The sequence below is a fragment of the Sus scrofa genome, chromosome 6 (genome assembly GCF_000003025.6).
Source record: "Sus scrofa isolate TJ Tabasco breed Duroc chromosome 6, Sscrofa11.1, whole genome shotgun sequence".
NCBI lineage: Eukaryota > Metazoa > Chordata > Mammalia > Artiodactyla > Suidae > Sus > Sus scrofa.
In genome coordinates, this window is record NC_010448.4 from 159,507,508 (window position 1) to 159,529,501 (window position 21,994).

The 21,994-nt window shown below is 44.1% G+C and overlaps 1 protein-coding gene across 1 annotated transcript; it reads left to right on the plus strand.

Moving 5' to 3' along the window:
• SELRC1 (Sel1 repeat containing 1) lies at nt 4,355-21,475 on the plus strand. The gene is given in 4 exon segments (NM_001243594.1): nt 4,355-4,532; nt 8,160-8,300; nt 20,095-20,325; nt 20,328-21,475. Coding segments are annotated over 4 exon segments (693 nt in total). The 5' UTR covers nt 4,355-4,426; the 3' UTR covers nt 20,543-21,475.

Below are 21,994 nucleotides of genomic sequence, written 5' to 3' on the forward strand. Positions count from 1 at the left end.
GCCGGTGGCTACAGCTCCAATTCGACCCCTAGCCTGGGAACCTCCATATGCCACGGGAGTGGCCCAAGAAATGGCAAAAAGATTAAAAAAAGAAAGAAAGAAAGAAAAAGAAAAGAACTATTTCCAAGTTTCTGCTGTGGCAAAAGAGGATTGACGGTGTCTCTGCAGCGACAGGGAGGAGGGTTCAATCACTAACCCTGCGCAGTGGGTTAAGGATCCGGCTTTGCCACAACTGTGGTGTGGGTCGAAGCTCCATCTCAAATTCATATGGCCAGGGAACTCCATATGTTGCAGGGCAGCCAAAAAAGAAAAAGAAAGAAAGACCTACTTCAGACTAAAAAAAATGTCTGCACTGTATTCAAAGCCCTGATTCTTGGATTTTTTTTTTTTTCTATTATACAGCAAAACAACATCGGAGTTCCCGTCATGGTGCAGTGGTTAACGAATCCTACCAAGAATCATGAGGTTGTGGGTTCAATCCCTGGCCTTGCTCAGTGGGTTAAGGATCCAGCATTGCGGTGAGCTGTGGTGTAGGATGGGAGCTACAGCTCCAATTAGACCCCTAGCCTGGGAACCTCCATATGCCACAGGAGTGGCCCTAGAAAATAAAAAACACATCAAAAACTGCAGCAACTATTTGTTTGTGTAAGAATTTCTGGAGGATACATTTTTGGAAGTTGAATTTCTGGGTCAAAAATGTAAGCACATTTTGGAGTTCCTGTTGTGGCTCAGCAGTAACTAATCTGACTAGTATCTATGAGGATTGGTTTCGATCCCTGGCCTCACTCAGTGGGTTAAGGATCTGTCATTGCTGTGAACTGTGGTGTTAAGTTGCAGACGCCGCACAGACGCGGCTCAGATCCCGTGTTACTGTGGCTGTGGTGTAGGCTGACAGCTATAGCCCCAATTTGACCCCTAGCCTGGGAACTTCCATATGCCAAGGGTGCTGCCCCAAAAAGAGAAAAAAAGAAAAAAAAAAAAAAAACAGAAAAAAATAAGAAGCACATTTTACTAACACAAAAAGCATAGGCAACAAAAACAAAAATAAACGTGAAAATATATCAAACTAAAAATCATCTTGTTTGATCCACCTCCTAGAGTAATGAAAATAAAACAAAAATAAACAAATGGGACCTAATCAAGCTTAAAACGTTTGCACAGCAAAGGAAACTATAAATAAAATGACAAGACAATCCACAGAATGGAAGAAAATCTTTGCAAAGAAACTGATGAGAGATTCATCTCCAGTATAAATAAACATCTCATAGGGCTTCATACCAAAAAACCCCCAATCCAAATACAAATGGTCAGAAGATCTAAACAGATATTTGGGATTGACATATACAGAATACTATATATAAAATAGATAGGTAACAAGGCATAGCAGGGTAATCTGTGGTATAGCACAGGTATAGGTATAGTTATAGCATAGGGTAATCTACTCAATACTGTGTAATAACCTGTATGGGAAAAGAACCTGAAAAAGAATATACGTATGTATATGTATAGCTTGTTTGTACACTGAAACCAACACAACTTTGTAAGATAACTATACTGCAATGAAATTTATATTTGGAAAAAAGGAGGAGTTCCCCATGTAGCACAAAGGGATCAGCGGTGTCCTGGGAGCAGTGGTTCGTAGGTTCGATCCCCAGCCCAGCACAATGGGTTGGGGATCCAGCATTGCTGCAGCTGTGGCTTAGGCTCCAAATGAAGCTCGATCTGATCCCTGGCCAGGGAACTCCACATGCTGTGGGGTGGCCAAAAAAGAAAAACAAAACAAAACTAATGCAAACATCTATAAGGATAGAGGAGATGGAGTTCCATGTGGTTCAGTGGGTTCAGTATCCAGCATTGTCACTGCAGTGGCTTGAGTCACTGCTGTGGCTCGGGTTTGATCCCTGGCCTGGGAACTTCCATGTGTTGTGGGTGGGGCCAAAAAGAAGAACAGAGGGGAAATAAAATTACAAAGATAAGGCCAGTACTGAAAAAAGAAGCTGTACACCTTTTTGATGACCTTCAATTTCATTTAAAAATATGTGACTTCATACTTGGCCCAACCTCTTTCCATCCTTCCCCCAACTCTATCGCCCTCTATTGCTCAGATTGTCTCATTGCAGTTCAAATATGATTAAGGGAAAAGTATTACATATTTGCCACCCGGTCCCTGACTTTAGTTATCTACATTACTCTCACCAAGCTCTGCTCTGTTTTTGGCTCTGTGACCAGCACAAGGGACAGAGAGCTCAGAGTCTGGTGAAGGACACAGTCTTTCATGCCTTTTGGGGCTAGATAAGAAACAGTTCTAGAACAGGAATGACTCTGAGCTAGGTACTATGCTAAGCATAACTGCATACATGAAATTTTAGTCCTACCGACAGTCGTACCAGGGATCTGCATTTACAGGAGAGGAATCAAGCTCATAAATGTGATTGGTTCAAGGTCACAATTTAGTAAACATGGGACATGTTTTTTTGTTTTTTGTCTTTTTGCCTTTTGTAGGGCCATTCCCGTGGCATATGGAGGTTCCCAGGTTAGGGGTCTAGTCGGAGCTGTAGCCACAGCAATGCGGGATCTGAGCCGCATCTGCGACCTATACCACAGCTCATGGCAATGCCAGACCTCAACACACTGAACAAGGCCAGGGAACGAATCTGCAAACTCATGGGTCCTAGTCAGATTCGTTAACCACTGAGCCACAACAGGAACTCCCAGGACATGGATTCTGACTAAGATCTGTCTGCTCTCTGAAGCCAGTCATTTCCTACTACATTAGATCAGAATAGACCAAGTGGAGTGAACACTGAAGTGAGAGCATCTAAATCTATTTTAGGAGTGTATGGCTGTTGCGTCTGGGAAGACTTCACAGAGAAGATCTCTGATTTGGGAAGGGTAGTCCAAGTGTCAAGAGCACTAGTAAACAGACACAAATCTGGGACCTATCCAGAGAACAGAAAGTTGGGTGAGGTATGCGGGAGAAGAGGCAGGAGATAAGGCTAGAGTCAGATTGCACTTAGAGGGTCTTGGAGACCAGGCAAAGAGAGGTGATCTCAAAATCAAAGGTTGGGGCTTCTCTATATGAGAGATGTATTAAAGGATCTCCCAAGGTGATCAGGTGTCTAAGAAACCACTAGTAAATGTGGAATGACAACTGGAATGTGTTATCCTATGAAAGATGTGTTATGGACTTGAGTGTAAAATCATTTAAATCTTTAAAATAAAACTGGAATTTCGAAGACGTTTCCCAGGTTCAGCAAGCTACTCTCTAACAAGGACGTGGTTGGAAGTGGTCCATTCTCTGACGCCCTTAAGGATAGGTTAATAGTGGAGCCATTTGGAAGCAATGCTAGAGGTGCTGGGAAACCAAGGACTTGAGCTCCCCTCAGGGACATAGGCGAGGGCTGGCTGGGACTCAAAGAGAAATAGGAACTGACTGTCTTTGGAGAGCGTTCAGTCTAGGCTTTATGGAACTGATGATTCTAAGAAGAAAAAGCAAAAACCAGCTGAAATTCCTCTTTTCTTTCCCATATCCTTGACTTTTCCTTTTGTACTTCATTCTTTTATTCAAAAAATATTCATTGCACAGCAAATTTCGTATTTCCTGTGTGACCTTTGGACAATTTACTCTCTGTACCTCAGTTTCTTTCCTCATCAGCAGAATGGGGGGAATAACTCCTACCCACAATGAGTGCCTTCATGAGAATTAAATGAGGAAGCTCTTCAAATAGAATCTGAAACAAAGTTTAGCCCTGTTTAAGCATTAGCTATTATAACAGTATTATTACTGCTACTGTGATCCGGCTATCATCTTCCACAGCCATTCATTCCTTGGGTCACTCATGTTGGAGGCAGAAGGTGGGAATGGGAGGAAAAGAGAGATGAATCAGACTTTTCACTGCACTTGCAGCGACTTAAGAATATTGGTTTGTCCAGCTACAGCTGGCCCATAATGGGTGCTCAAAATACTTGCTGAATGGATAAACAAAAGCTTTCCTTCTAAACTGCAAGCCCTTTAATGGCAGGACCCATACTTCCTCGCTGTTGTATTACTAGCACCAAGCACTTGGTGAGGCATATGGTAGGCGCCTAGGCAACACCGAATTAACGAAAGAGCGGACAGATGGAGAGATAAATGACCAGAAGCGGAGAAGCATTAAAGCCACAAGACTGGCACAGTAAAGTGCTACAGAAAGACTGCTACCAGACCTGAGGAAAAGGTGAGACAGCCAAAGCCTAACAGCCAGAGAGCAGAGGAAAAGCTCAAGCTCCCGGCGCGCCGGGCTTTCAGGCCGCCGGAGGGAGCGGCGGACCTCGGCGGCAAGCCCCGCCCAAGCCCCGCCCCTCCGCCGCTCACGTGACCTGGGCGGGCGTACGGCGCGCGCCGGGGCAGAGCGGCGGGGTGATTTTGACTGACCGAGCGAGAGCCATGGCGGGCCTCGTGGACTTCCAGGACGAGGAGCAGGTGAAGTCCTTTCTGGAGAACATGGAGGTGGAGTGCAATTACCAGTGCTATCAGGAGAAGGACCCGGACGGTGAGCCCCGCCAGCACGGCCTAGGTTCACGTGGGGGCTCCGGACGCAGGGGCGGGAGTTGGACGGGTCACGTGAGGGATCTCTGAGGGGATCTGGAAGGGGTCACCGGCCGGGGACACGGGGTGTGTGGGACACAGACGGCCTTGTGGAGGGGCGGGGAGGGGTCGGTTGGCTTCCGCAAGGACTTGCTGGGCTCGCCGCGGGAGAATGCTCTGCCTGGAGGCCGGGCGGGAAGGAAAAGAAGCGTTTGGGCACGTGGAGGAGAGACCCTGGGGCTACGTCAGTGATCGGATAAAAAGCCGCGTCCTCAGGGAGCTTACATTCTAGTGGGGGTACTGGACAGTAAACACAGAGAAACACATGTGTAGCATATTAGAAATTAATAAGTGCAGTGGGAAAAGGAACTGGCTGAGAGGTACCAGAATTCAGGAAGGCAGTTTTAAATCGAGTGATTAGGGAGAATCATGAGAGTGACATTTGAACAAAGTGTAGAAGGTAAAGGAGATCCATGCCAGGCAGAGCTAGGCCCAATGAAAAGGCGCAGCGAGGTGAGTGTGCTCAGTGTGTTCTGGGAACATGAGTTGACTTCCCTGTGTGGGCGATGTGCAGGAGAGGTTGCCCAGAGCAGCCAGTACCTTTGGAGTGGTTTTCTTCTTCCTACTTTTTTTTGGGGGGAGGGGGGTGGCTCTTCTGTGGCACACCGAAGTTCCAGGGCCATGGGTTGTAACCAGAGCCACAGCGTGGCAGTGCTGGATCCTTAATCCACTGTGCCACCAGGGAACTCCTGCCTACTTTATTTTTATAAAAGAAAAAAAAAAAAAAAAAAGGCACTGGGCCTGTCTTCTAGTAGCTTGCAGTCTAGCTGCACGCTGTGGCATGAACCTGTAGTCCCAGGAGTTACTTGGGAGGCTGAGGCTGGAGGATCCCTTGAGCCCAGGAGTTCTGGGCTACAATGTGCCATGTGGATCAGATGTCCACACTAAGTTTGGGATCAATATGGTGACTTCCCAGGAATGGGAGACCACTGGGTTGCCTAAGGAGGAATGAACTGGCCCAGGTGGGACACAGAGCAGATCAAGACTCCCATGCTGATCAACAGCTTGGAGTCTAGCTTGAAGCTGACCAACTACACAGAGTTGCTCTGCAGTGTGATGGCTTAAATCTTAAGAAGCCAGGGTTGTTCAGTAAGGCTAGTTCATGTCCTAAGTGTAGAGAGAAGGAGAATTCACAGGAGTGGAGTCACTGAGGAGCAGAATGGTTGGGAAGACATCTGGAAAATGTTGGGAGGAATAGGCAAGTAGTGTTGATTTAACAGAGCAGAAGGAGAGAAAAAAATGCTGTTCTTGGGAAGGTTGAAGTTAGAATGTATTCAGAAATAAGATTAACGAGGAACCCTGGGACACGGTGCCAATGCCTGGGGTAAGGCGTTTAGACTTTATTCTGTAGGCAATGAATGGAGAGCCATATATGTTTTTGTACTCTGGAGATAAAGCAAGCAGTGAAGTAGGGAGGGTGGATGTTTAAGAAAGACTGGCTGTGGCACGTTAGGCGAGCCTGAGAGGATGCTGTGGTTAACATAACTGCTTCTGTAGTAGACTTCAAAATCATCATTTCTCACCTGGATTACTGAAATAACTTTCTAACTTGACTCTCCATCTGCACCGCCACTCCCTTAAATTCTGTTCTTTACTCACAAAAATGATATTGTATTTTTTTTTTGCTGCACCTGCAGCATATGGAAGGAAGTTCCTGGGCCAGGTATGGACGTTATGGATCCTGGGATGGATCCTTAATCCACTATGCCGGGCCGGGGTTCAAACCCGCATCTCAGCAGTGCCCTGAGCTGCGTTAGAGACAATGCCAGATCCTTAACCCCCTGTGCCTTAGCAGGAACTTCTGGTAATTTAATATTTATTTTGCTGTATTAAATGCTTATTACATTTTGGAATTACACAAATAACACTTCTGTTGTTATCAGTGTTGGAGTGTGTCCCCTCACACTTATCTTTCTCCATATTCATCCTGACACAGGCAAACATATATACTAGAGTGACCTTTTAAAAATGCAAATTGGGGACTTACCTAGTGGCTCAGTGGGTTAAGGATCTGGTGTTGTCACTGATGTGGCTAGGGTCACTTTTGGGATGTGGGTTCAGCCCCTGGCCTGGGAACTTCTGTATGCTATGGGTACCATTAAAAAAACAATAAAAGCAAATAGATTCAATACCACTTGCCTTCTTTAAACCCAGTAGTTTGCCACTGACTTGAAATAAAATCCTAATTTCTTCCAATCTTCTACAAGGCCTTGTGATTGGTCCCTGCCTTCTCCTCCTCGTTTCCTGTCCCTTTCCTCTGGGTCCAGCCATATTATACTTGTGCCAAGCTTATTCCCTCTTTTGGGTTTTTTTATGTACTATTCCTTGTGCTGGAGACTTTTGGACTCCTTTCCATTTCCTTGTCTTTAAACAGCTAGTTCTTTTCTTTCTTTTTCCTTTTTTTTTTCCTTTTTTTTTTTTTAGAGCCGCACCTGTGGCATATGGAAGATTCCCAGGCTAGGGGTACAATTGGAGCTATAGCTGCCGGCCTACGCCACAGCCACAGCAACAAGGGATCCGAGCCACATCTGCAACCTACACCACAGCTCACAGCAACACTGGATCCATAACCCACTGAGCAAGGCCAGGGCTCGAACCTGCATCCTCATGGATACTAGTCAGATTCATTTCCACTGAAACTCCCCAGCTAGTTCATTTTTGTTCCATCTCAGCTCATACCTCACAATCCTCAGTGAGGCCCTCCCTGATCACCTGGTGTGTGTTAACCATTCCCCCACCGTGCACAGCAAACCTATCTTATCATCCTGTTTTACTTCACACATAATACTTATTACTGTCTTAATGCATCTTGTTCACCGATTATTGTATTTCCTCCTCTAGAATTTTTAGGAGGGCAAGTGACTGTATTCCCAGCAACTAAAGCAGTGTCTTGTACATTGATGCAAGCAGATGCTCAGATGTTCATTGAGTGGAAATGAACACGAGATAGACGTTATTGTAGGTGAAGAAAAAGGGCAGAGGAAAGAGATAGTAAGGAGAGGCTTTCTGGAACTAGACTGCCAAGGAAAGGGAGTCTATAACTCCCTTGGTAGCTGCCATTTTGATTCTTTCTTTGGTCTTCACGTATCCAGGCTGACCAAGGATTAAGATATGGTCATCACAGTACCCCTGTCTTGCTGCTATAAAGACCACCCTATGGGCTCTGTTGGTTTTCATTGTTTTACTGCTGAACTTTGCAAGAAGTTCCAAAGTTAGCAAAGTTTCAATCATGAAAGTGAGTGGATCTTTGGGCCTTATGCAGGGAGCAGAGGGTGCTACCAGAAGGACTGGTGAGGGGTGGACTCAGTGTAGGGGCCAAGGTCTCTCCCTTCCGTATATTCTTCAGTTCCAGCCTAAGGGTGGATATGCCATTTGTAGGAGTGGCTGAACACTACCTGCATTCTTTGTGGTGAGGTCACCTTGCTGCCACACCTCAGGAGGAGAGATACTGATCCTAAATAAAAGGCACATCTGGCCTGCCCCACCTGGACCTGCCCTGGTGCCCCAGACAGCTTTTGCCCTTTCCTCACAGGTTGCTATAGACTGGTGGACTATTTGGAAGGGATCCAGAAGAATTTTAACGAGGCTGCCAAGGTGCTGAAGTTCAACTGTGAAGAGAACAAACACAGTGATAGCTGCTACAAACTGGGGGCCTATTATGTGACTGGAAAAGGTAAGGGGGGAGCCCCTCCTTTCTTTGGTCCTTATCATTGATGGTAGTGCTGATGTCACATCCTGAGGCTTGTACTGAGCCCCCTTTGCAGAAGGCTCCTCGCAGGCATGGGGAAGGCATGTTTTGGGAAAATCTGACATCAAGAGTTTAGCAAAGTGATGGGGGAAAGAGTACAACCTTTCAGGTTAAACAGACCTTAGGGAATCTCTTTGCAAGTAGTGGCACCTTGAGCCGGTCATGTTAACGCTGGGTCTCAGTTATATCACCTGTAAAATGGAGGAAAAAAAATAGTACTTGCTTCACAGGGTTGATTTGAGGATGAAATAGGATAATGTAAGTCAAGGCACGAGCATGTGCCTGGCATAGAGGAAGGGGGCCAAATAATCACTTCCTTTCCATCTGTCTTTTCTCCTCATGCCTTTGAGGAGAATTGCAGTTGGTAACGAGTAGTGTTTGAGTTAGCTGTTGCTTAATAACAAATTATCCCAACAGACCTATTATTTCACAAAGTTTTTGTGGGTCAGGAATTTGGGGATGGCTGGGCTGTGTGCCTCAGGGTCTCTCAGTGAGGTTGCAGTCAATATGCTAACCAGGGAGCCAGGGCCGTAGTTATTTGAAGGCTTGACTGGAGCTGGAGTTCCCAATTCTAAGCTGGCACACTCACATGGCTGTTGGTGAAAGCTTCTGTTCCTTGCTGGTTGTTGTCAGGAGACCTCAGAGTCTGTGACATGGATTTCTCCATGGGCTGCTTGTATGTCCTCATGACATGGCATCTGGTTTTCTCCAGAGTAAGTGATCTGAAAGAGAGAGGAAGATGGAATCCATAGTGTCTTTGATAACCTACCCTTGAAAGTCACACACTTTGCATTTCTATCACATTATATTTATCAGAAGTGAGTCAGTAAGTTTAGCGTACACTAATTGGAGAAAACTTAAATTCCTCTGCTTGAAGGAAGGAATATGGAGAATGTATGGGCAGAGAGTTACTTGATGATCTAGTGGTTAGGACTTGGTGTTTTCATTGCTGCAGCTCAGGTTCAGTCCCTGGTCTGGGAACAGAGATCCCAGATCAAGCTACTGCATGCTGTGGCAAAAAAAAAAGAAAAAAGGCTTTATGGGCATATTTTAAAACTATCACAAATAGGGAATTTGATCTTCAATAGGCAGCTCCTTTTTTCCTCACTAAATCATTCTTCCCTTGTTCTCAAGGCCCAGAGATGCCTGGATAGAAGGGTGTTCAGTTGGGAGTTCCCGTCGTGGCGCAGTGCTTAACGAATCCGACTAGGAACTATGAGGTTACAGGTTCGGTCCCTGCCCTTGCTCAGTGGGTTAATGATCCGGCGTTGCCGTGAGCTGTGGTGTAGGTCGCAGACATGGCTCGGATCCCAAGTTGCTGTGGCTCTGGCGTAGGCCAGCGGCTACAGCTCCGATTAGACCCCTAGCCTGGGAACCTCCATATGCCGTGGGAGCAGCCCAAAGAAATAGCAAAAAGATAAAAAAAAAAAAAAAAAAAGAAGGGTGTTCAGTGCAAGTTTGAGGAAAAGGTGGTCTTTTTAAGTCTCTGGAGCTGTGTGGGCTATTTCTGCCTTCACAAGGGACATGGGGTCTGTGGAAGTATCTAATTCGAAGAAAGTTTAGCATTAACAAGAATATCAAGTTCCCTTGCTGAGCAGAGGGGCATTTCTTTGACCTAGCAATTCTCCTACTGTCTTTTCCTAAGGAAATAACTAGAAATGTAAATAAAGATTATATGTAATGATACTCACCCCAGCATTATCTATCTAGCAAAATTTTCTTGTTTTTCCTTTCCTTTCCTTTTCTCTTCTTTTTCCTTTTCTTTTCTCTTTTCGGCTGCCCATGCGCTGTGTGAAAGTTCCCAGGCCAGGGATTGAATCCAAGCCATAGCTGTGGAAACACCAGATCATTAACTTACTGTGCTGGGCTGAGGATCAAACTGATACCACCACATAGACAAGCTAGATCATTAACCTACTGCGCCACAGTGGGAACTCCAAAATTTTATTTTCATTAATTTGTAAGTAATACATAATTTTGTTATATTTATTGTCTTTTAAAAAAACCTGTATGCTGGAGTTCCCTGGTGGCTCAGTGAGTTAAGGATCTGGCATTGTTACTGCTGTGGCTCTGGTACCTGTGGTGTCTCGGATTCAATCCCTAGTCCAGGAACCTCCTCATGTTGCAGGTACATCCCCCCCAAAAAAGAAAAAACCTATGTGCCAACAGTAGAAGTTAAATGATGTTACTTCCATCAGCTGGAATGTTAATTAGCCCATTAAATGTTTCAGAAAAAGTCGATGATATAATTCAATAAAAAAGCCTTAGCACAAAATTATATATGAACAAAAATATTCCCAGCTGTTTAGTCTCTGGATTTGTGTCTTGGTAAAGTTTAGGGTTCCTTTTGCTTTTTTTTTTTTGTCTTTTGTCTTTTTGTTGTTGTTGTTGTTGTTGCTATTTCTTGGGCCGCTCCCGCGGCATATGGAGGTTCCCAGGCTAGGGGTTGAATCGGAGCTGTAGCCACCGGCCTACGCCAGAGCCACAGCAATGCGGGATCCGAGCCGAGTCTGCAACCTACATCACAGCTCACGGCAACGCCGGATCGTTAACCCACTGAGCAAGGGCAGGGACCGAACCCGCAACCTCATGGTTCCTAGTCGGATTCGTTAACCACTGCGCCACGACGGGAACTCCCCTTTTGCTTTTATATCATATTTTCCTGTTTTCTCCACAAGGTCTTTTGAGTTCCTTCTTTTTTAAAAATTAAAAATTTTTTTTATTTTTAGGACCACACCTGTGGCATATGGAAGTTCCCAGGCTAGGGGTGAAAACTGAGCAGCCTATACCACAGCAGTGCTAGATCTGAGGCGCGTCCCAGACCTACCCTGCTGCTCCTGGCAACACCGGGTCCTTTACGCACTGAGCGGGGCCAGGGATCAAACCTGCATCCTCATGGATACTAGTCAGGTTCGTTACTGCTGATTCAGTGGGAACTCCGAGTTCCTTCTTGAATTAGAGTGAACGAGAGAAGTTGTGAAATTATTTTCCCTACTCTTATTAGGCAAACTTATGTGATTAATGATTGTGCACTGAAACTTTTTCTTTTTTTCTTTTTTTTGCTTAAGTGCTCCTTTGTTTAGCAGACTTTTAGTATTTACTGTGTACAGTGAAGCAAAGATTAGATATGGACCAGTGTCAGGGAAGGAATTTTTTTTTTCACTCTCTCCCTGGGAAAGAAATTTTTATACTAATACCTGTTAACCTGAAAGGGCTTGATAAGTATCTTCAAAGAGAGACATATAAAGTACTTGAGGGGTTCAGTTCTGGGGCATATCATCAAAAGGAAGTGCTGTCATAGAGGAGGAAGCATTGGAACTGGTTCTTAAAGAACAGGGCAGACTTTGTTTAGCGGAGGTAGAATAGTTGTGTCTCCAGCAGAGAGAAGGTGAGTAGGTGAAGGAACACAGAGTGTCTAGAGAACAGTACTTAGTCCTCTGTTAAGCTGACCTTAAATAATTTCTCCAGGTCCAGTGTGATTACTGGATATCCCGTTAGCCGATCTTTGCTACTCAAATCCTTTTGAATTGTTGTTTAGCAGACCTTGGGCCATGCCACGCTAAAAGCCAATCTTTTTTTTTTTTTTTTTTTTTTTTTTTGGTCTTTTTGTCTTTTGGGGGCTGCACCTGCAGCATATGAAGTTTCCCAGGCTAGGTGTCGAATTGGAACTATAGCCACTGGCCTACACCACAGTCACAGCAACGTGGGATCCTTAACCCACTGAGCAAGGCCAGGGATCTAACCTGCAACCTCATGGTTCCTAGTCAGATTCGTTAACCACTGAGCCATGACAGGAACTCCTAAAAGCCAATACTCTTGACTTCTCCCGCTCAGTTCTGAGCCAGAGAATTTGCCCTCTGTCCTGAAAACATAGCCAGTGTCCTTTCTTGACAAAAACTGGCTAATAACTCTCCTTTTATCAAGGATAGCTTGGGGCAGGGTGGAGAGTGGAAGGTCAAAGAATCTACTTTTTAGCCTGAGCATTAATTGACACTGTGGCATCGAACAAGGCATTTTCCTTCCCTGAGCTCCAAATATGTCAATGACAAAATCGGAGTAATAAGGTCAGCTCATACCTTATTCATAGGATTTTTCTGAGCATCAAATGACTGCTTTGTTAAACTGTAAAACATTCTATCAATGTGAACAGATCTGGTTTGTATTGTTGCTGCAGAGGTTACTTTGGATTGAGCACACTTAGAGTGATCCAATGAATATTTTGCCCAGTTTTTTTTTTTTTTTTTTTTTTTTTTTTGCTTTTTAGGGCTGCACCCGTGGCATACAGAGGTTCCCAGGCTAGGGGTTGAATCGGAGCTTCAGCCGCTAGCCTATACCACAGCCACAGAAACATCACATCGGAGACGAGTCTGCAACTTATGCCACAGCTCATGGCAATGCTGGATCCTTAACCCAATGAGCGAGGCCAGGGATCAAACTCGAAACCTCATGGTTCCTAGTTGGATTCATTTCTGCTGTGCCACGATGGGAACTCCCTTGCCTAGATGTTTTCATATATGAAATCAGCTTTGAACTATTTTTGTGAAGCCATCTGAATGTGTTATGAAAGGGGGAGTTCCCTCATGTCTCAGCAGGTTAAGAATCTGGCATTGTCACTGCTGTGGCTCTGGTTACAGCTGTGGCACAGGTTCTGTCCCTGACCTGGGGGACTTCTGCATGCCACAGGCACAGCCAAAAAAAAAAAGTCTTATGAAAGGAAGTGGAAAGTAAGTCTGATATATCTCTTTGGTCAAATATTATGCAGCCAATGAAACATGTTAAGAAGGGTTCCTAATGGGGAGTGAAGAAAGTTTATGATTACAACATGTGAAAGTAAGACCAGACTACATAGAAAAGGTACTAAGAGGAAATACACCACAAATTAAATGATGGTCTCTAGGATGTGGCCCCAGTGGATGTTAATTAGCGATGATAATTGCAAACAAATCTTTATGTATAGTCAAAACCACTCTTGTGAATGCCAGGCTGCATATAGCTGACTGCTTACTGGAAAATTTGACTTGGAGATCTTACAGGCATCTCAAAACTTAACAAATCCAGCATGAAATTCTTAATTGTTTTCTTTTTCTCCCAGATTATTATACCCCTGTTATCTTCCAGTTTAGCAAGTGATATCTACCTAGTAGCTCCTGGCCATGTTATTTCAAATCTGTCCCATCTCTCCTTTTCTTGCTACCCAACTTATCCAAGCCACCCCTGTCTCCTGCTTCATTGTCCTTAGAAGATTAATAAAGGGCTCCAGTCTTCTTTCCACAAGTTGACTAAAATGAACTTTTAAGGATATAAGCCATGAATTCAATAAAATATATGAAGAAACTGTTTTCAGACATTAGAAGAATAGGCAGTGCAGTACTGTGACCCCTGAGAAAAGGCAGACACACAGGAGGATCCTGATACCTGATTACTTTGGTTTTCTGCCTGGATCCTTTCCAGACTAGGCAGAGATGTGGAGACCAGGTAGAGTATGATAGTCTTACTGACCTGATGAGCAGAAATCAGAGTGTCTGGCCACTGAGGCTGCTGGAGTTTATAGGACAGGATACCAGATAAGGAGCTGTACAGAGAAGGCACTCCAGATATCCACAGAGGGGTACTGTTAAGTCTTTGGCCCAGTGTTAAGCTGCACATGCATAGCGGGAAGCTCTGAGAGACCTTGCAGTGAAAAGCCCCTGGGGAGCTGTAGACTTAAAAGAGATTCCAGAGGTTTCACAGTGTTTGGAGTGGTTTGAATTCCACCAGCCAAAGTGGAGCGATCTCCCTGAATACCACAGACATTCACCTGAGCCTCCAGAAAGGTTTCGAAACTGAGAAGCCTCAAAATGATTCACCAGGACAAAACTCAATAGTCTTGAATAGAGGGCGAAACCTTTATGTGATCTGAAGAGAAACCAGAGTATAACAGTCTTCACATGGCTACAACAAAACCCAGACTGAACAAAGTGTCATCTGCAGTATCCAGCATAAAACTAGAAATTACTAAACTGAAAAAAGCAGTCAATAGAAACAAAGTCGGATGTGACAGGGATATTGGAATGAACAGTCAAATATTTTTAAACATGTATAATAAATATGTTAAAAGTCTTAAATAAAAGATGGACACAGAGAATGAACCAATGGGAAATCTCATTAGAAAAATTGAAACTTAGAAAGAACCAAATGAAATCCTGCAATTGAAAAACATATTTGAGGAGTTCCCATCATGGCTCAGTGGTTAACGAACCTGGCTAGTTTCCATGAGGACTCAGGTTTCATCCCTGGCCTCGCTCAGTGGGTTAAGGATCCGGCTTTGCCATGAGCTGTGGTGTAGGTCGAAGATGCAGCTCGCATCCCACATTGCTTTGGCTGGGGTGTAGGCCAGCAGCTACAGCTCTGATTTGACCCCTAGTGAGGGAACCGCCATATGCCACGGGTATGGCCTTGAAAAGACAGAAGACCAAAAAAAAAAAAAAAAAAAAAAAATTGAAATGAAAAAAATCACTGGACGGGGTTAACAGCAAATTGGACACTGCAGAAGGAAGTAATCAGTGAATTCGAAAGATCAGTGAATTGAAGACAGGATTGTAGATATTATTGAAACTGAAGCACTGAGAGAAAAATAAAGAAAAGAAAAACAGAACCATGGAGCCTCAACCTGTGTAGTTCAGTATCTTTTAATCTAATATAACATGCATGAGAGTCCAGAGGGAGAAGAGATTGGGGCCAGAAAAAAATACTTGAAGAAATAACAGTATAAAACTTCCAAATTTTATGAAAAACATCACTCCATAGTCCATGAAGCTCAGTGAACCCAAACAGTCCACGAAGCGTGGTTTTGATAACCAATCAAAATCACGCTTAGACACATTACCATTTTACTGAAAGCTAGAGAGAAAGAGGACTTTTTTTTTTTTTTGCCTTTTAGGGTTGCACCCGAGCCATATTGAGGTTACCAGACTAGGGGTCGAATTGGAACTGTAGCTGCCAGCCTACATCACAGCCACAGCAGTGCAGGATCGAAGCCACATCTTCGACCTATACCACAGCTCATGGCAACGCCGGATTCTTAACCCACTGAGTGTGGCAGGGGATGAAACCCAAAACCTCATGGTTCCTAGTGGGATTTGTTTCTGCTGTGCCATGATGGTAACTCCAAAGAGGAAATATTAAAAAGTCAGAGAAAATCACACGATGAGGGGAAACTTGGTGAGAATAACTACTGACTTCTCATCTGAAGCAACATAAGCCAGAAAACCAAAGAACAGTATCTCTTTTTTTGGCTGCACCTGTGACATGTGGAAATTCCTGGACCAGGAATCAAACCCACGCCATAGCAGTGACAATGCCAAATACTTAACCTGCTAGGCCACCAGGGAACTCAAAGAACAACATCTTTTAAATGTTGAAAGAAAAAAACTGTCAAGTTTGAATTCTACTCTAGTAAAAATATATTTTTTATTTAAGATAAAAAAAAGTTCAGTTTTAGGAGTTCCCATTGTGGCTCAGTGGAAACGAATCTGATTAGTATCCTTGAAGATGAAGGTTCGATCCCTGGCCTTGCTCAGTGGGTTAAGGAGCTGGCGTTGCCCTGAGCTGTGGTGTAGGTCGCAGACGCAGCTGAGATCTAGCGTTGCTATGGCAGTGGTGTAGGTTAACAGCTACAGCTCCAATTAGACCCCTAGCCTGGGAAACTCCATGTGCTGTGAGTGCAGCCCTAAAAAGACACAAAAAAATTCAGTTTTAGGTAAAAGTCGAGCAAATGAGTTGCCGGCAGACCTACGTCACAAAAAAAGTTAGGAAAAATTGTTTGGGTTGAAGGAAAATGATAAAAGATGGGGGAGCTCCCGTCATGGCTCAGTGATTAACAAACCTGACTAGCATCCATCAGGACGCGGGTTCGATCTCTGGCCTCGATTAGTGGGTTAAGGATCCAGTGTTGCTGTGAGCTGTGGCAGATGTGGCTCGGATCCCACATTGCTAGGCCAGCGGCTATAGCTCTGATTTGACCTCAGCCCTGGGAACCTCCATATGCCACAGGTGTGGCCCTCAAAAGACAAAAAAAAAAAAAAAAACGAAAATGATAAAAGATGGAAATGAGGATCTATACGAAAGAAGAAGGCACACTAGAATATATGTGTAAATATGACTTCTTTCCTCGTTTCTTTTGCTTTTTTTGCTTTTGAGGGCCTCACCTGTGGCATATGGAAGTTCCTAGGCTAGGTGTTGAATTGGAGCTACAGCTGCCAGCCTACACCACAGCCACAGCCACGCCAGATCCAAGCCTCGTCTGCAACCTATACCCCAGCTCATGGCTACACTGGATCCTTAACCCACTGAGCGAGGCCAAAAATCGAACCCTTGTCCTCATGAATACTAGTAGTGTTTGTTACCCCTGAGCCATGACGGGAATTTTTTTTTTCTCATTTCTCTTTTTTTTCTTTTTGTCTTTTTTGCTATTTTTTGGGCTGCTCTCGCGGCATATGGAGATTCCCAGGCTAGGGGTCGAATCGGAGCTGTAGCCACTGGCCTACGCCAGAGCCACAGCAACGCAGGATCCGAGCCGCGTCTGCAACCTACACCACAGCTCACGGCAACGCCAGATCGTTAACCCACTGAGCAAGGGCAGGGACCAAACCTGCAACCTCATGGTTCCTAGTCGGATTCGTTAACCACTGCGCCACGGCGGGAACTCCTTTTCTCTTTTCTTTTTTTTTTTTTTTGTCTCTTTTTGTCGTTGCTATTTCTTGGGCTGCTCCCGCGGCATATGGAAGTTCCCAGACCAGGGGTTGAATCGGAGCTGTAGCCACTGGCCTACGCCAGAGCCACAGCAACACGGGATCCGAGCCGCGTCTGCAACCTACACCACAGCTCACGGCAACGCTGGATCCTTAACCCACTGAGCAAGGGCAGGGACCGAACCCGCAACTTCATGGTTCCTAGTCGGATTCGTTAACCACTGCGCCACGACGGGAACTCCCCTTTTCTCATTTCTTAATGTCTTTGAAGGACTGAAGCAAGGAATTCTCTTGTGGCTCAGTGGATTAAGGATCTGGCATCATCACTGCAGCAGCTTGGGTCCCAGGTTTCATTCCCTAGCCTGGGAACTTCTGCATGCTATGGGTGCAGACCTAAAAAGCAAAAAAAAAAAAAGGGGGGGGGTTATATATACATATACACACATATATATATATATATATATATATATACATACACAATTCACAAAAACTCTAAGAAAGGGGAAAAAGGAAGAAAAACATTTGGGACAAATGGGAAACAAACAAGATTGTAGACTTAAACCCAGCTCTATCAGTAATTGCATCAAATGTAAGTAAACGCTCCAGTAAAAGCATAGATTATCAGCTGGATATAAAAGCAAGACCTAACTATATACTGTTTAAATAGAAAGGGTGGGAAGAATACATTCTCAAAACCTAAAGAACTCAGAGGCTATAAAATCTTTTTTTTTTTCCTATAAAAATCTATCTGATAACCAGTAGAGAATCAAGGAAAATAATTCAGGAATGGTGAATCTTTTATGAAAAGACTGGTGATGAGCAGAATCCCATTTAGGAGGAATATTGGGCTAATTAGGGTTATTGATTAGAATGTAAATTATATGAACTTTTATGGTGGAAAAACACTACAGCATTTACTGAGTACTTACTGTATACCATTATGTAGCCAGGCTCTTTGTAGTAACACGTTTAAGTTTCAGAATATGAAGTAGATGCTGTTGTTCTTATTTCACAGATGAGGAAAACCGAGGCTTTGTAGAGTTTAAGTAACGTGTCTAAGGCCACACTGCCAGCAAGTAAGGAGCAGGACTGGAGTCTAGGTTGTCTGGCGGCAGAGCCCAGGCTCCATGAACCACTGTGCTCTGCATCTCCCTGAGTTGAAATAACACATCTGATAAAAGCACGAGGCTGGGAAGAGAGGTGGGGAGAAGTGTGAGGTGACAGTGTCTTCACCTTCTATAGTTGTGACTCGATATTGTCTGAAATGTGGTTAAAAGAAAGAAAACCAGTGTCTCTAAATTTATAACAGAATAATCTATAACTAGGGATTCATTTAGGAAATTTATCTGTTGAAATAGGCATTTGATATTTAGCAGTTTTCTTCAGTTTCACTTCAGTTTGATTGTCTTAATGATAAATTGGAGTAAAATCCAAATTAACTTTTTTATTTACACATAGGAGGTCTAAACCAGTTTTTTAAAGTACAGTTGACTCTTGAATAACAGGGGTTTGAACTACGCAGGTCCCCATACACATGGGTTTTTTCAGTGATAAATACTGCGGTAGTACTGCACCACCCTCTGTTGAATCTGTGGCTGCAGAGAAACCGCATTTAGCGAGGGCTGACTCTTAAATTATTCTCGGATTTTTGGCTATGTGGAGAGTGGGCGTCCCTAACTCCCACACTGTTCAAGGGTCAGCTGTGTTTCTGTCCAGCTGTCCATTCAGCCGGCCAACCTTTAATCTGCACGCATCCTACAAAGATGGATGGAATGGTGTTCTCTTCATGATAATGTTGGTTATTATTTCTAGGTGGTATATTTGAAGTGACTTCTTTAAAAACTAATGTCGAGATAGTTAATATGTTTCTCTTTTTGAGAATGGGGGTTTGAAGTGTTCTATTTTAAAAAAGAAAAAATAAAAAGTGAGCCCTGTCAACATCTCTGCTTAAGATGACGCCTTAGCAGGTTCCCAGGACTTCCAGGATCAAGTACAAGGTCCTTAACAGATGCTTCAGACCCTGCATACTCGGGCCCCTGCCTGCCCCTCCAGCCTCCCTTCCTTACTGATTTCTGAGTTTAAGCACACAGGCTCTTTTTCTCTCTGTAGCCTATTCCTGCTGCCTTTTCTTTTCCTTCTCTCCCCCCCTCCCCCTCCATGTTTTCTTTTTTCCCATTATATCCTAGCTCAGACGTCACTTCTTTGGGGGAAGCTTTCCTTGACCTCACTTCCTACTCTAGGCCCAGAGCCCTAATACATTCTTACAGCATCCTATACTCTCCATATGCTTGTCACCCTTAATCATACATTTACTCATGTGGCTGTTTAATGCCTGTCTCATTAGACCACAAGATTCACTAGGACAGGGACAGTGTATGTTTGTTCCTCAGAACTTGGCATAATAATTGGCAAATAATATAATCCAGTATATATTTAAATTAACAAACATTTAACAAGGTACTTATAAGACTCCATGATTTTGTTGTTATCTCCAGAGGGAGATATTATTATTTCACCTTCTTTTCCTATTTAGGCTTCCTTATTAGATACCACTTGAACAAAAGATTCCAAAAAAGCTGAAAGGTCTGTGTACTATACCAGGCCATCTTCCTTTCATGTTGCCTTAACTTAAAAGTATGTAAATTTTATTCAGAAATTGCTTCCTGGAGTTCTCATTGTGGCTCAGTGGTAACAAACCCAGTGTAGGATCCATGAGGATGCCAGGTTGATCCCTGACCCCTCTTGGTGGGTTAAGGATCTGGCATTGCTGTGAGCTGTGGTGTAGGTCACAGACTCGGCTTGGATCTAGTGTGGCTGTGGCGTAGGCCGGCAGCTGTGGCTCCGATTTGACTGCTAACCTGGGAACTTTCATATGCAGCGGGTGTGGCCCTAAAAAGCAAAAAAAAAAAGAAGGACATTGCTTCCTAACTTTGGCCTGAGACATTCAGATTCTGCCCGGGCTTGGATTGACTTTTTTCCCTTCCTCCCAGGTGGACTAACCCAGGATCTGAAAGCTGCCTCCAGCTGCTTTCTGATGGCATGTGAGAAGCCGGGAAAGAAGTCTGTGGAGGCATGTCACAACGTTGGGCTCCTGGCACATGATGGACAGGTCAATGAGGATGGCCAGCCTGATCTGCCGAGGGCCAGAGACTACTATACAAGGGCCTGTGATGGCAACTATGCCTCCAGCTGCTTCAACCTCAGTACCATGTTCCTTCAGGGGCCCCTGGCTTTCCCAAGGACATGGGCCTAGCATGTAAATACTCAATGAAAGCCTGTGACCTGGGCCATGTCTGGGCCTGTGCCAATGCCAGCCGGATGTACAGGCTAGGGGATGGTGTTGATAAGGACGAAGCTAAAGCTGAGGAGCTAAAAAATCGAGCCCGGCAGCTACACAAAGAACAGCAGAAAAGTGTCCAGCCTTTAACGTTTGGGTAGTGTAGCCACCCTACTGTGCAACAGACAGCTTGAGGCTGGCACCTCTATTTCTGATGCAGCCTTTGGAGGTCTACCTGCTGGAACAGAAAGACTTGGAACTTAATGGGTCTGGTTACACAGACACATTGCCCCAGAGTGTCACCTACTGAGATATAGCCTGAAATATTTATTTCAATTGGGATTCCTTTATCTGGTGGTTTCTGTGAAAACATCCACATTTATGGAATCTTGGTTCTCAAGCTCTTGAGTTCTGTGAAAAACAACTGCAAACTAGTGAGCCAGAGAGATTGTGGGGATGGAAAGGAGAGACAAAGAGCAGGACGTTGGAAAAATGAGCAGCCACAGGGCCTGAAGGAGTCAGACATCATCATCAACATTGTTTTAGTTTAGAGGGCTTGCAAATCAGAAAGTTTCTTTTTTTTTTTTCCTTTTTCAGCTGCACCCATGGCATGTGGACGTTCCTGGGTCAAGGATCAAATCCAAGCTGCAGCTACAGCTGCAACCTACACCATAGCTGCAGCAACACCAGATCCTGAACCCACAGTGCCACAGAGGGAGTTTCAGAAATCAGAAAGTATCTTGCTTTACATAATAGCAGGTTTAAGAAACTAAGAACAGTTAAATAGTATGACTGCCACCTTCGGACGTATATAACCACTGGTGTGGACTTCCTTTTTGCCTTTAGAGTCAGATCTTTCACCAGATTCAGAGATTGAGAGTTCTATGTGATACAAAGACCATTATGCTTCAGGGTAGCTGAAGAGGATAAAACACGTCTGCCTTTAGTGGAGACATTCACACGTTAAAAGTTCACATCCCCAAGCCACTCATCTGGCACTGCTTATTCCCAAGGTAACTTCAATTGGGGATTTATAAACAAGGGCTTTGTAGCCCATTTTGTTCTTACAAATAAACCATTTTGATTGATTAGTAGTTTATGGTATTAGTGTTCTTTCCAGATTCTGGGTTGGGTGAATATTATGTTCTTCATGGTGCCTTTTAAGAATGTTTGTTTTTTCTGTTATCTTCCTTACGTACACTAGGGGGCGAGCTTGTTTTCCTGCTGATGACACGATCGGTATTTCTGTCACCACTTAATACTTTGGGGCTTTCAGTTTTGCAGCTGTCCTAGGAGGAAGGCTCGCTGTGTAGAGGAAGGTACTTGTACGGACAGCCTGCAAGCTTCTCAAGTTGAGCGAAATCAGAGAGAGACTTTCCTAAGAGCAGAGAAGAAGTTTCAGAAGTGAGTTTATTTTTAAAATGTAAAGTAACTTTCATAGTGTTTAAGATAAACTGTGTAGACAGACCGCAAGCATATAAAAAAACCCTCAACATTGCGAATCAAAACCACAATGAGATAATTACCTCACACCCATCAGGATGGCTGTTACCAAAAAGAAAAAAAAAAAAAAAGGCATGTATTGGAGACGATACAGAGAAATTAGAAGCCTT